We start from the raw sequence: 15,446 nt of genomic DNA, 5'->3' as shown, positions 1-15,446 counted from the left end.
ATTCAATGACTTAGGTGAAGAATTTAGATCCTTTGTGAAATTTCGCTCAGGACCCTTTGGTGTTGGTGTTGGAAATAAGCCACACCCGGACCAACGATGGACTGGTCCAAGAGGGACCAGTAGCTCAGTGGTAGAGCACTCCAACAATGTATGGAAGGTCCTAGGTTCGAGTCCTAGCTGGTCCATGTCTCAACATGGTATCAGAGCCAAGTCCAGGCTAGGAGCCCCAAGCACACGAGACGTGTGGCTTAAGGGGGGGTGTTGGTGTTGGAAATAAGCCACACCCGGACCGACGATGGACTGGTCCAAGAGGGGCCAGTAGCTCAGTGGTAGAGCACTCCAGCAGCATATGGAAGGTCCTAGGTTTCAGTCCTAGTTGGTCCATGTCTCAACATTTGGAAGGGTCAGGAGCGAGATTGAAATTCGCTTTGGACCCTTGGAAGGGTCAAGAGCGAAATTTGACATTTTAGCCTCTCTGTCATGATTCTTTTATGGAATATAACATTTAAGTATAAGTGACATTTATACTTTAAGTTATATTCCATATATACTGTCAAGATGTTTGAGAGTGGTTTCGGACCTCCAGGAGTTATAATGCAAAATCTAGTTTTTGGAGGATTCTTCAATTTTCCAGACTTAGTCAAATTTCAGGATCAAGAAGACATTCCAGACTTAGCCAAATTTCAAGGCATTTGAAGATCAAGATGACATTCCAGACTTCATCACTCACCAACTTGACCTAACTCGAACCTTCAAAGAGGATATTCACTCACCAAGCAAGACACAATTAGCAACAAGAGCAAAACTAGGCCCTAAGGAAGAGTTTCAAAGAAACCCTAATTCTAGGGCCCCGTGGACTCACCCTGGCTCAAGCAGAGCCTGCCATCCTAGTGATCCCCCTGGCGACACTCAAAATGCAAAGGCTAATAGACAAAACCCTAAATACCTAGAAAGCAAACCCCAAAAAGCAAAAAAGTAGGGGTCCCCATTTGCAATGGGGCGATGTGTGAATACGTCACAACACATGGGCAAGCATATAATAAGCGACACAGATCTCATCCAAGGGCCTATCAATCATAATTCCTTATCTCCTGTGCAAGCACTCAAGTTTGCAGCTCTCGCCCAAGCTAAAACCAATAAAGACTTGTTGAAGTCCCACACTGAGGACAAAGAGCTTATATCATTGGCTACAAGTGTTCTTGATAAAATTTTGCCATCCTTCAAGCAAGACACACTTAACTCACCCTCCGGCAAGCTGAGAAGTATGCTTAAGGTAGTGGACTCTCATTTTGAATCTCTTGAGAAAGCTGCTGATGCAAAAGTACTAAACCATTTTAATGCTATGCGGTTAAGGACAGTTTTTGAGAATGGTTGAAGGTGATAGGGTCAGTCTGATTACCGGTGTGAAGGGCATTCGGGAGGCATGGGACGAAGGAGGAAAAATCTACAAGTCATGTCTTCTATTGCAGAAGTTCACTATAGAGTTTGATAAGAAGATCAAATTGTGTGAAGGACAATTGGTTGGTATATCTCAGTCCTATGTCCCCTAGGTTGTTTTTGCTAGTCATTATGAAGCTTAGGTGATGGCTCTACTAGATTAAATCAAGAGCCTGAATCAAGAGAAGGATAGAATAGTTGGTAGAGTGGGAGAGCTGAGGAACCTAATCACTCCCCGGTTGGATACTCTACTTAGCAATCAGCAGGATGCTATGAATAAGAGTGTTCCTTTAGACCGCAGAGGAGCAAAAATGCATGCATACCTATTTAGTGCTCTTATCAACATTATGGAGAACCTGAAGAAAGGTTGGGATGATCACTTGCAGTCATTGAAGACTATTTTCGCAGACATCTTTAAATTTTTGTAAGTTATTGTGTATACCCTTGTACATAGAATTTTGAGCGGTTACCTACCTTTGACATTGATGTCAAAGGTGGAGAGAGAAGTGAAAAATGTTGTATATTCTCAAAAGGAGCCTGTTAGAATCGAAGTTTTGAAATTTTGCAATGTATGACATTTTTGGTTTAACAGTGTCATTTTTCACCAAGTGTTGCCATCAATGCCAAAGGGGGAGATTGTTGGCAAGAGACAATGTTCCGGAAGAGATAAGTGCTTGAGGATTGTTTAGGGGTTGTCATTGATGGCAACTCAGATCAGAAGCATCATTCAGAATATGCAAACTCATTCTACCGGAAGTTCGAAGTCTACTTTGCTTAAGTCTGGAAGGTGGAACACAGTGTTCATCAGTGTTTGAGTACATTGAATAGAACTCAATTTTGGGTGCACATTTTTGTTTGCGGTGGAAGAGGTAGTTGATTGGTTGATTGGAATTGCTTAGTCCGCTATCCTATCCTTCGGTATTGATTCTCGTGCTAGATTGGCGAGCCAGTATCCGACATTTCAGGAAGAGGTTAATAACAAGGTTATTTTGGTGTAGCGTGTTATGCAGAATCTTCAGGATGATTTTGTTGATTAGTTTCGAGTTTGAGGTTGTTGGGCCGACATATGTGAAGCATATATTCTGTTTGTTTTGGTCCGCATGTGTATTAGTAATCGAATTGAGCCGACTTCTTGTTACACATTTCATGTTTTTGGAGTCGGCATGTTGGTGACCTAAATCAAGTGATGCGGATATATAAGACCAATCTATATGAGCATTTTGGTGTTCGATATTGATGTGCAAAGATTGTATGAGCGTCTGTGCGCAGTTTCACGTGCGCTATCTTTGGATTTATGCTTCGATGTATGACAGAGCGGCAGAACAGAGCAATGTGCCAGAACAGTGGAAGATAGTCACTTTGTACTTAACCGAAACTACATTTTGGCATTTGTAGATGCTATTTATTAGTTTAGTCATTCAAGTTATCATTTGTAGGACAGTGAGTCCTCCGGGGGTTGTAGCCCTCTCTTTTGCATTAGAGCAGTGAGCTCTAGGCAATGTGCCTGAATGCATGCGCGTTCCCCTTGTAATATTATTATACTCTTGATCACAGTATTTTAATATTGTGGGTCTCAATCCCACCGTGGTTTTTCCCTTTCCGAGTTTCCACGTAAAAATTCCGGTGTTATGGTTGTGTGCTTGTTTGTATTGAGTTTCTACACTTTACTTTTATTCATCTGCATCAAGTGGTTTAAGAATCAGTTCAAGAAAGTTATAAATTGCAGAACACTGATTCAGCCCCCCCCCCTCTCAGTGTTCACTAATTCCAACAAATCTTAAGTTTTTTTGTGTTGTCATGCACATTTGTGTTGTTTAATTTAGGCTAAAATGCCTCAAAATTTGCACCACCTACAAAGCTCAATCAAACACATGCAAAACCAAAATATTTTAGGCTATCAAAATTTGTTTTGGGTGAAATAAAAGCCTATCTTGACTTTCTTGAGTCTCCCGAATTGAATGATGTAGCCCCAGAAGTTGCACAATTTTCTGAAAATTATCTTTACATACAATAATCGAAAACTAAAAATCTCTCAAAGTAATGGAAAGCTTAGTGACTAAAACCTTAACACCACGAAGCTCTCATACTAGGTTAGAATATGCAAAGAGCATTAATAACCTAGAGCTAATTTAGAATTGACACTCAAACTCTCATTCAACAAATGACTCGAGAATCAAATAGTAGAATAAGGACAACTTCCATGAATGAGAAAGACGAGCACAAGATTGCAAGACAAGAATATGTGTAAATGCATTAACCAAAAGTTCACAATTGCATGAATAAAATGCAAGGTGAGTGAATACATAAATAACAAAGAGAGGGCAAATATGAACAATGAGAAATGTAACACCAATGAGAAATGTAACACCAACTACCCAAAAATAGGGGGGAGTTACATTCATGGAAGATGCCATTCACCCTCATAAATGATCCATTCCTAACAACCTATGCAAGCTAAACAAATGCATACAAAAATACATAATATCCAACTATTGAAAATAAAAAAACCTACACCAACAAACAATAGATTCAAAATACATATTACAAAGCTTAAGGTCTACTATTGAGACCTTACTTGCTTAATGATATAGCACAAAACGGCATGGTGAGCTTGAATATGCTCAATGATATCCTCTTGTGACGTCAAGTAAACAACACAAAATTGAGGCCATATGTTGGGCAGCAACACACAATCAATAAGTGAATTGATGTTATAGATTATATCCATTTTACTAACAAGGTCTTTATCTAAATGTTCTTGAGAACTTTTCTAATTTATGGTCCTAATGACCATTGTAATGCTTTTTTAATGGAGTCATTATGTGTGCTTCTTTTATCAAAATGACCTGTCCCTCTTTAATTTCACTTTGCTCTTTCACTTGACTAGGCACATCCAAAAAGTACATTTGGCACTTTAAGCTCTAGTGATTTTCCCAAGAATCCAATCACACTAGCCTACCAGAATTGAAAAACACATTTCACATGTAAATCGTCATTAAAAATCAGACAAAATTGATTTAATAAAATTTTGGCATGCCTGGAGGAGAGTTTGGCAGTTTCCAATGCTTTCATTTTTGGTCTCAAAGCTCCTTCATTGTCCTTCAATTCTGATTCATACCTACATTTCAATGATGATGAAGAGATTTCACATCATTTGATTGGCTTTAACCACATCCAAATCACAAAGAGGACACAAATAGTATCCTAAACAGCTGAAACGGAGTAAAATGGTACTAGTGACCAGGGTGAAAGGGTCATTTTGATAGGTTAAAATGACAGGTGTGTGTCGCACATCAATGTAATCTTGCATATGCAATCAAGGTATTGAAAGGTGAAGTCAATTATCATTCAAATAGTGGCATCATTGTGTATATGAATTTAGACCTTAAAAGTATCATCATCAATATTGGGAGCTACTTCCAAAGTAGTACGTCTAAGGTATAAGCAACAACCAATGTCATCAACCATTTAGCTGTATTTCGAAGTTTGTTTTTTTGATGATAAGACCCCAAGAAGAAAAAAATAATATCTTAGCTGCCCCACTTTCTACACTTGCTCAAAAAACACAGTGGCAGCAAATGGACTGAATTTTGTAGAAAAATACTGATATTTTCAGTTCACCATCTGAAATACTACTTCACTATAAAGTGAAGCATTCTACTAATGTTATAGCTTCACAATCGTCTAATTCTCATTTATCTAATAACATTCTACTATCTTTTCTGAAGAATGGTGAAATCAAGCACCAAATTCTAAAATTGATACAACATAGACACATTAGGCTTAGCACTTTGCCTTGCGAAAGTCCAATTGTACTAGCACCAAAGTACAGAACATGGGTATTATGCATTGATTACATGCCTCTCTACAAGATCACTTTAAAGAATAGACATCTGACTCCCAAAACTGAAGGCATGTCGGATCAGCTTCAAGAGTATGTAATCAAGATGAAACAACATGACACCGTCACCAGGTAGCTGCTAACCCCTACAAAGTTTGGAAGAAGGTTTGATTAAATAGCTAATCATCCCTTTTGGCCTAACCAAAGCACCAGTAATATCATAAGAATAATAAATGATATATCACACTCTATCACAGATTTATTTATTGTTGTTTACCTTTAAGATGTATTGATTTGCAGCATAATGTTTGATCTCTAGAACTATGTTCGGCACACTCTCCAAATATTGCACTAACATAGGCATTATGCGAATTCGGATTCCATGAAGTAATTTACTACTTGGGGCACATTTTTTATGAACATGGAATTTATGTACATCCACATAAGAATCATTTCACTCAAAAAAGGCTAATAATTTTAAGTTTATTCTATCACTTCAAGAATTAGATGAAATTATTTATGAACAAATAATCATCTTCCTAGCCATGAGCATTAGATGTGTGTTTGGAAGATGACATGCAAGTAAGAGAGAAAAGAAAAATTAACAAATGAGTCTCATCACACAGTGCTGAATGCATTAGATGCGTGTTTGGAAGATGACATGCAAGCAAGAGAGAAAAGAAAAATTAACAAATGAGTCTCGTCACACAGTGCTTCTGGAAGATGACATGCAGTGTGACGAGACTCATTTGTTAGTTTTTCTTTTCTCTCTTGCTTGCATGTCATCTTCCAAACATGCATCTAATGCTCATGGCTAGGAAGATGATTATCCAACATTTGATAGATAGAGACCGTATGCTTCAAAATGCAGCAAAATAAAACTTGTTTATTAAAACCACAGCTACGTTCTGTCATTATTAACCACCATATACATATTTCCAGCTTCATCCATCACCATTATAACATTATTCCATCCAACCTTAATACTATTTGGAGTGCTGTCTATTTTTACAGGAAACATTCAATTGGTCAATGTAGAAAAATTAAAATCATATGAAAAATGGTGATTTAAAAGTAAATCATTTTAAATTAGGATCCCTTAGTATGGAGTCCTTATATTTGTCTGCCATAACAAAAAAATGTCAAACCTTATAAATGTAACTTCCAGCTCACAATCACAAAGCTAACAATAAATCCCAATGCCAAGGACTAAGAAGGCTGTCAGGTCACTTTATATTTTTGGAGAAAACAAATATAGGCCTCAAATTAGGTGTTTAAAACTTCTGTTAAAAAGAGATAGTGTAAGGTCTATAAAATGCAGTTGACCAAGAAGTGGCCATGTGGCATTTGTAGTTTTTCCCCTTCCATTTCTCGATCCTCTTAATTTTAATTTTTTAGACATGCACAAAGTGTATTGCAGAGTATGCTAACATAAATTATTGTGTCAGTTCAAAAGATAAACGATTATAATGTGAGAAACAATAACAACTTACAAAAGTAGTGATCAAGCTATTTTTACAACAAAAAGAGAATAAAAGAATAAAGTATGGTCTAACCTGCATGGTGATCAAGCATGGTTTCTTATAGGAATTAGCCTGCACGTCAAACAAGAAATAAGTATCAATGACACAGTCGTAGTATGAAAAGACTAAAATTTAATGGCTCACAAATACATCATCCTTTTTGCATGCACTTCTAGCTTACTAAGTATGAAACTATCTTTTGGCTTAACTAAAATCTGAAAATACCTTACTCTGACAGTAAAAACAAGGGAATGTAGCAGTTTCAACAGGACGTACAACACACACACACACATATATGTATGTATGTATGTATACACATATATGTATGTATGTATATATATATATATATATATATATACAGAGCTGCACTTTGCTCTGTACTTGTCATAATGAAATCTTGTCTAATCTGACACCATTCAATTATCTTGAAAATGATTGTACTGTATAACACAAATGACAGTCAGAAAGTGAACCTGTCTTATTATAAATCAAGAATCTTTATTAAGTGATTTTCTTCTAGAAACATTCCTTCACATAATTTATAATAGCTAATGCTTATTACTAGATAAGAAGTATCCACATATTGGCAGGATGCAAAATGTTGACCACTCAGATTTTAAATATAAGTTCCTAAAGTATTTATGTATTGTGTATCTATTATTTATATGATGCCAAACTAATTCTTTTATCCTGAGAGATCTCACTCTATCTCTCAATTAGAGTAGTATGTTGTGGTCATAGTTTAGAACTCCATGTATATAATAATCTCTAGGCAATGTCAATTATATATAAACAAAAATGCAACAAATAATCAAATCAATTTGTGATGATCTATGCTATATCAATACAAATCTGTTTAAGGCTATTATCGAATTTCTATGTTCTCAGCTCAAGTTCACCATCAGTGCTATGGATGGACTCTTAGACCTGTTAAACATGAATTGGTTGGCTGCAGACATGTTATCTAAAGATACAAAACAAGCAAGATAATATTTAACATGAAAGCAGTTCCAAAGGGATCCAGCAAAGTACCTACAGACCCCTCAAGGAAAATCTTGCACAGGCATCTGAGGATTAAAATTTGTATCTAAATAGGGGCCACAAGATAGCTGATAAGAATACAGGTCAATCATTATATAGTATAGCTATATACATTATACCCAATCAAAGGGCTTAAAGAGATGAGATATCCGATTCAATTGGCTGAAGTCGCATTGCTATATATACACTATATCCACAACACTTAGGAATCATTCACTACTTATTACACCCTTGACTTTTAATAATGATGAAGTCGATCATTCTGCTTTCAGTCGCCACTTGATGAACTGAGGATATGTCTTTGGGATTAAGTTCCAATATTAGACAGAAATCAGTATCTGAATCCAGTGTGTACCCAATCAAAGGACTTGAAGAGATAAGCTAAGAAGAATAAATCAATTGTCAGATTGTCATATATACTTTGTAATGTCCCCTACTAGGATTTGGCCTATTTTAACCATAATTAATCCATCTCAACATACTTATGATTTAAACTAAATTGATTAGGAGACAAAACTATCTTAACATGAATCCAAACAGGGATAACAAGAGAAACATAACCTTCTTTCTGATATTAACTTAAGGATTCTATCTGATTTATATTCTAATAATTATTATTAATATAAATAATTATATCTTTATATATATTTTATATGTTATTTATTCTCAGATGTTATATTACTGCGGATTCTCGGAATAACTTTATTCTCAAATATTTATTCTCAGATACTTATTCTCAGATATTTACTCAGATACTTATTCTCAGATATATATATTCTCAGATTATTATTATATATATATATATATATAATTTGTTATATAATATATATATATATATATATATATATATATATAATTTGTTATATATTAATATATTATTATTATTAACTATATTTATATCACTATCAAATTCTGCATAAGAACATTATCGGGCTTCATATATTGAGCAGTCATACCGAGCACATCATCATGCATACCACCAAGAACAAGGATGAAACTGCCCGTAACTTAATAACATGCCCGTAACTTAATTCCTTCCCTTAGAATGAATTTGTTTGACTTGTCTTAACAAGCAAATAATATCATACTATTATTTCGCTTATGATAGGAGTGCCTTTGGTCAAATTGTGTGATTATTAAAGATCGCATTATTGTGAAATTGCATTTCCTCCACACACATTACCTTCGACATGACTTATATCATATCTCCTCAATCAGTTTTTATTATTATTTCTAGATATATATTAAATTAAATACATAATTAATCAACTACTATATCAAATATATTAAATGAATAATCTACTATCAAAACATCACCGTATCAATTGATACATGCTCATGCCATATTGTAATATTTGTAAATATAATTTATGTAATATAATATTAGCTTGAATATTCCAGGAATATTGTTATTGATAAATAAATATTAATTAAAAATAAATAAATATTTAAAAATTTCAAATAATCATTCGTTGATAATATTATATTAATTAACAAATAATAACAATTAAGGAGGGGACATGACAGTCTGCCCTTCCTGAAATTGCTTGTCCTCAAGAAATTGACACAAGCAATTGACAATTTTCTCAAACTGAGTCATTTCCTAACAAAACATAAGGTATATGTATGTATATAGACACGAAGCATACATGAAGTATACACACAATACATTTAGTACACCTGAAGCATGGGGCATTAAGAGTATGTAAGACATGGATGGCATGAAGTAATACACATGAAGTCATTTAAACACATGAAAAGCTTGAAGTATACATGGAAGACTTGAAGCATATATGTGAGTGTATGTGGTTATGAGAGAGGCAATTATGTAGAACAAGCATACACTAGATCGGATGTAAAGCATACATGATACATACGCTTAGAGAATGCTCATGGGGTCAGCACTCTGAAAACACATCAATCCGGAAGCATTCGAGAAACGCATATAAAATGCACATGGAATAACACATTGAAAACATATCAATCATAATGCGAAGCATATTCAAGACATAAAGCATACATTAGGAAGCTGTGGGTGGCACAGTCATGCTAAAAAATGTGACAAACATAGAGCAAACACATAGTTATACATACAATAAAAGTATATATGTGCACATATAAAACATACAATGGGGCCAACATATTGAAGACACAGTAAACATATAAATATCCACAAATTATGAAGTATATATACTTTTAAGAGAAACATATATAAGGCATGCAAATACACTTAAAGCATGAAGCAATTCACTTAAATACATATCAGACATGTAGCACAAATCCATAATATATACATGAAGTATGAAATAGCACACATGTAAACATAAGGTAACATACATAAGGCACAGAGCATAGATGTAAGGCATGAAGCATTCACGTAAAACACCAAGTAATATATAGGACATGTAAGGCTTGAAGCAATATACACGGATATACATAAAACATGAAGCAAGGCACATAAGGCAGGAATCAGCTACATAAAGCATGATTAATACATATGAATACACGGAAAATCATGAATCATGAAGTATACAGAGGAATACATGTAAGGCATGAATCATGCACATAAGTACATTTAAGGCCAAGTCATACATGTGGAAAACATATTAGGCAGAAAACCAACATGTCGTTGTATGATGCTACCATGTTACATGTACATAACTTAGTTATCAATAATGCTTATGTGTGCTCTTTAATTCTTATAATAGACTTTCAGCGTAACTCTTCTCAGTTCGAATTTGTTTTCAGTGTATTTTTTCATGCTACAATTTGAATGCTAACGAGAATAAATTGACTGTCAGATTGTTATACATACACTATATCTACAGCCCGTAAGAATTCTCAGCTCCTTAAGTTTAAACTCATTCTTAATCATGGTGAAATAAATACTTCAGCCTTTAATTGCCACTATCAAAATGGGAGATATACTCAGGCTTAAAAGATTTATACAAAATCATGATGCCTGGTTCACCAAACAAAGCTCAATGGTATTTTTACACAAGTATTCATGTAAATTTTCACTAGCATTTTGAGTGATGATACCATCCTGCATGTAGATAATTTAGTTATTACTAATGCATATGTGTGCTCATTAATTCTTATAATAGAGAGAACTTTCAGAATACATCTTCTCACTGCAAATTGGATTTCAATCTTTTTTTCCTGTGAACTTTTTTACACTGCAATTTGAATTTCAACCTGTTTTCCCTGCAAATTTCAGCCTGCTTTTTCTACAAGTTGAGGGTTTCAACCTGCTTTTTTAGCCACGGAACATACTTTACTCTTTTTTCTTTAAGTGTTTTCCAAAATTTTGTTTACTGAAGAATGATTGTATGTTTTAGGCATTCTATAACTATTTCTATTTAAGAAAATTCAAAACAGATGCCAATGACTTAAAAAAGGGCAAAATACCTCTGCTCTCAACAACAGATAAACCTGGTGGGGGACCTGTTGTGACCTATTTCACACATCGCCCCATCGCAGATGGAGGCCCCTATTTTTTCTTTTTAGAGTTTTGTCCTAGCTCTGCAGTTTCATAAATCCATTTTCTCTGAGAGTTTTGAGTTAGAGTTTTGAAGTCATCCCGAGCTAAATAGAGAAATCATGCTCAGAATCATGTTTAAACATTGTCAAAGTGCTTAGAAGGTCTGAAGGACGAGGATCGCAATTGCTTTGGGTCATTTCTGACAACTTTCTATTTTTAGGAATTTCTGCTTTTTTGTTTTTTTCTAAATTTAGGAAGTTTTGGTTTTGGCACTTTGAGCACAATCCAGGAAGCAACTTTTTTGGCTTGCTTTTTGTTTTTTTCACTTTTTGCTTTTTTCTGCTTTTTCGAAAGTAGAATTAGGGTTTTGTTCCTCGGGTCATTTCATCATTGCCCATGTTGTCAGAATCGAAACATTTGGTCTCTAAGTGTAAAAAGCAGGGTAAAAACCCTAATTAGGATTTTGTTCCAGAAGAACATTCCTCAAGCCATTTCATCAGTACCCATGTCTTCAAAACTGAAAAATTAGGTCTCCAAGTGCAAAAGGCAAGGTGGAAACCCTAATTAGGGTTTTGTTCCAGATGAATCCAGTATTGATATGGCAGATCATATATGAACATAGCAGCTCAAATGAATGTGTTTGGAAAGAAAATTGGAATCAAGGACAAAATTCGACCAAGGAGATGGCACATGGCTGTCCAAGGAAGCAATGTCTAAGCATATACCAAGTTTGCCTTGGCAAGGAAATCATCAAGTCCGCCATGTCTTGTCTATTTCGAAGTTCACCATGCCAAAGAAGAGATGGCAGAACATTAGCAAACTCTGCCCAGCATGTTGGAAGAATGTCCAAGCATACTTGAACTCCGCCATGTCTAGGGCTTCTTGAAGTCCGCCAAGATAAAAGCATGGCAAACATTCTTCCAAGTCCGCCTAGGCACAAGTTGAACATGGCAAAAGAACGATGAACTTCGCCCAGTTATTGGAAGTTGTCCAATCCCTCACAAACTCCTACCTTCAGTTAAGAAACCCATGGCAAGAGTTAATTAAACTCCTACCTAAGGTTAGGCCAGCATGTTGGAAGAATGTCCAAGAATACATGAACTCCGCCCAAGGCAACATGTCTGAGCTTCTTCCAAGTCCGCCCAGCCTAAGGAGATAAAGATAAAAGCTAAAGCGAAGTTGACAAGATATCTTCCAACTTCGCCTAGCCTTGAAACAAGTTGGCAAAACACATTCCAAGTTTGCCATGTGAAAGCAAGCCAAGATGATGGGAGAAAAGCAAAGCAAGAAAACAAGTGGACTTAAGGTTTGCCAAAGCACATAAAGATGGCAATCAAACTTCTAACTCCACCTATGTCAAACCATCTTCAAAGTCTGCCTACAAGGACAAGAATAAAAACAAATGAAGAAAAGCAAAACATGTCTAAAGCACTCAAAGTTCTAAGTCCACCCAAGTTTACTAAACTATAAACTCCTCTCGATTCTTGAAAGACAAAATTTGAAAAGGAAGGACATGACATATGCAACATGAACTCCACCCAAGTCAAGCAAGCACAAGTTGAAGGTGGCAAGACATTAGCCAAATCCACCTTGGCATAAGACCTTCCAAGTCCACTTAGACATGACATGATAAAAACAAACCATTATCCAAACACCTTGGAAGTCTGCTTAAACATAAGTTGGATAGACATGGGCGTTCCAAGTTTGCCTGGGCATAAATTGAATATGTGAAGATACCTAAGCAAGGCATGAGAAAAATTTGCCCATGGCTTGGACATGAAAACAATCAACTTGCCATCACAAAGAGAGAAAAGTGGCTAAAGGAAAAATAAACTTGACGAAATAAGCACATGAAATTAAGGGTCATTCAAACGAATGGGTTGGAAAATAAATTTTGACACATCAAATATTTTTAATATTTTCCAACACTTAGAATTATTTTCGAAGGGAAAATAATTTCAACACTCAGAAATATTTCAAAATATTTAGAAAATTTTAGAAATTGAAAGAAAGTTCTAGAAGATTCCTTAGCTAAGGATGGAATTTTGGGAGAGAAATAAAAATTTACATTTTGGAAAGATTTAAAACATAAAAACACAAAAAATAATAAAAAATTAAAAAAACAAAAAAACGCAAAGATTAAGCTTCTAAGTTTAAAATCCTTAAGCTCTACATATTTTCAACCAGTCACTTTCAAAATTCATTACTCAGGTTGGAAATTTGGGAGATCAATTGAGAAGAAGTTTTCTCTCAGATTTTTGTGAAAATTGATTTTTGAAGGAGTAAATTTTTCAAGTGTTGAAACACAAGAATAAAGTGTTTTTTTCTGATTTTAAGACAGAATCATCAGAATTAAAGGTGAATTGCAGTCACGAGATCAATTTCAAATACCCAAAATCTGAGTTTGACTGAATCCTACTATTATTTTGTCTGGTTTCTCTCAAAATTTATCGATTTCTAGACCAAATTCTTCACTTTGAGTCTGTTTTTTCACAGAAATTCAGCTTTTTGACAAGCTGAAAGTGAAATTTTCAAGTAAAAGGGTCTGAAAATCAGAATTCAAATCAGCAAGTCGTCTTGAAAATAATATTGAATTTTCATGTGTTATGTAGGTTAATGACCACCAAAGGAGCACCTTCCAGAAAAGCACCAATGAAGTTTGTCAGTAAAGGAGTACAACCGGAATCCAAGATCAAATCTAAATAGAAGAATGTCACAAACACTGACCTTAGACAAGTGGATTTAGAAGAATTCAAAAAAAAAATGTACGGTCATGATGGACACCTGTCGACACCCATTGCTTGCAGGATGATGAGAAATGGCATCATCCAAGCAGCTGGATTTCCACCAGCTAAAGAATGTGCTGAGCTGATAGTTGAGTGTGCTATACACTACAATGCACAATCAAGAGAGATCGTTGCACCTAATGGAAGGGTTTTAGCTAATCTTTCAGAAATAGCCATTTAAGAGACATTTGGAATTCCAAACAACAATAAAACCTCCTACAAGACCAAAGAAGATACCAAAAAGATCTATGATAACCAGTCTAAGCTCTGTGCAGCAAATATTAACAAGTCATGGTTGGAAAAGAAAAGACCCCAAGGGAAAGTGCCAAAGAATCTGTTATGCCCATATTTCAAAGAGGAATATGGTGATATCATCCTACTGCTGAATAGAGTAATGGGCAGCCCTCAGGGAGCGCCATTCAAGACGTGGATGTACTATTTCATTGATGAAATTACCTCGGGAGTCAAAATGTTCAATTGGTCTTGCATAATCAGCAACAATCTTCATGAACAATTGATAAATTTGGAGAAGACAAAGTTATTCTACATGAGCTCTTACATTATCTACTCATTGGCCAGAAATTTTAGATATCTTGGACTAATTTGCAGAGGCGTAGTTGGCAATGGGGAAAATGAATTCAAGTCTTATGACTGTTACCCGCAACTGTAGCTCAAGGAGAAAAGCCATTTCAAGCGAGTCGATGATGCATTTCTAATGTACATCACAAGGACATTACAAGGAACTCACCAAAGGTTATCTCCTGAAGCCAAAAGTTTAATCAGCAAGTATGGATCCTGGTTTATCCAGTTTCCGAAATTTACATATATAAGAGTTCAAGGTTTTGACGGTCATCCTTATCGACTTCCAATCTATCCAACCAACAGAATGGTCCTACTTGAAGTTCTCAAACAACTGGAAACATGTCAGAGCTTCAAAAGAATAAGACAAAAGGCAGCAATTACCTTTCCATTCTTTATCGGAAATATACAAGAGTCTTGTCCGATAGCACAAGCAGCTGAAAGCGCCAGGCTAGAGATGCAATGGTATCCTTTTGCATTCTACCGGTCCAGAGCTAACTATGATCCTTAAAGTAATATCGAGACGGTAAATGGCGAGATATACAGACATAGAGTCGACTTAGAAGATTTTTGGGCAAATGTTGCAGATGAGTTTGACATCAGGAAAAGACTATGGTCCAGACTGCCAATAAGCTTGATCAGAACAACTAAACCTTTCCTTGTGCCGGATCAGCTGGAAGATAATGCAGAATATACTCAGCCTAGCTTTGAAGAGCATGCACCTCTTTCTCCTATCAAATGGTCAGAACCAAAGC

The 15,446-nt window shown here is 35.5% G+C and overlaps 1 protein-coding gene across 1 annotated transcript in view; it reads right to left on the bottom strand.

Moving 5' to 3' along the window:
- The window catches only part of LOC131062942 (large ribosomal subunit protein uL24c), a 59,657-nt gene that overhangs the window by 35,774 nt on the left and 8,437 nt on the right, over window positions 1–15,446 (bottom strand). The window contains exon 2 of the mRNA XM_057996687.2: window positions 6,835–6,873. Coding sequence (XP_057852670.1) covers window positions 6,835–6,873 — 39 coding nt within the window. The remainder of the gene's footprint in view (window positions 1–6,834; window positions 6,874–15,446) is intronic.

This window comes from Cryptomeria japonica, chromosome 6, assembly GCF_030272615.1.
Source record: "Cryptomeria japonica chromosome 6, Sugi_1.0, whole genome shotgun sequence".
Classification (NCBI taxonomy): Eukaryota; Viridiplantae; Streptophyta; class Pinopsida; order Cupressales; family Cupressaceae; genus Cryptomeria; species Cryptomeria japonica.
The sequence above is the reverse complement of the archived record's forward strand: the minus strand, read 5'-3'. Positions and strand labels throughout refer to the sequence as shown.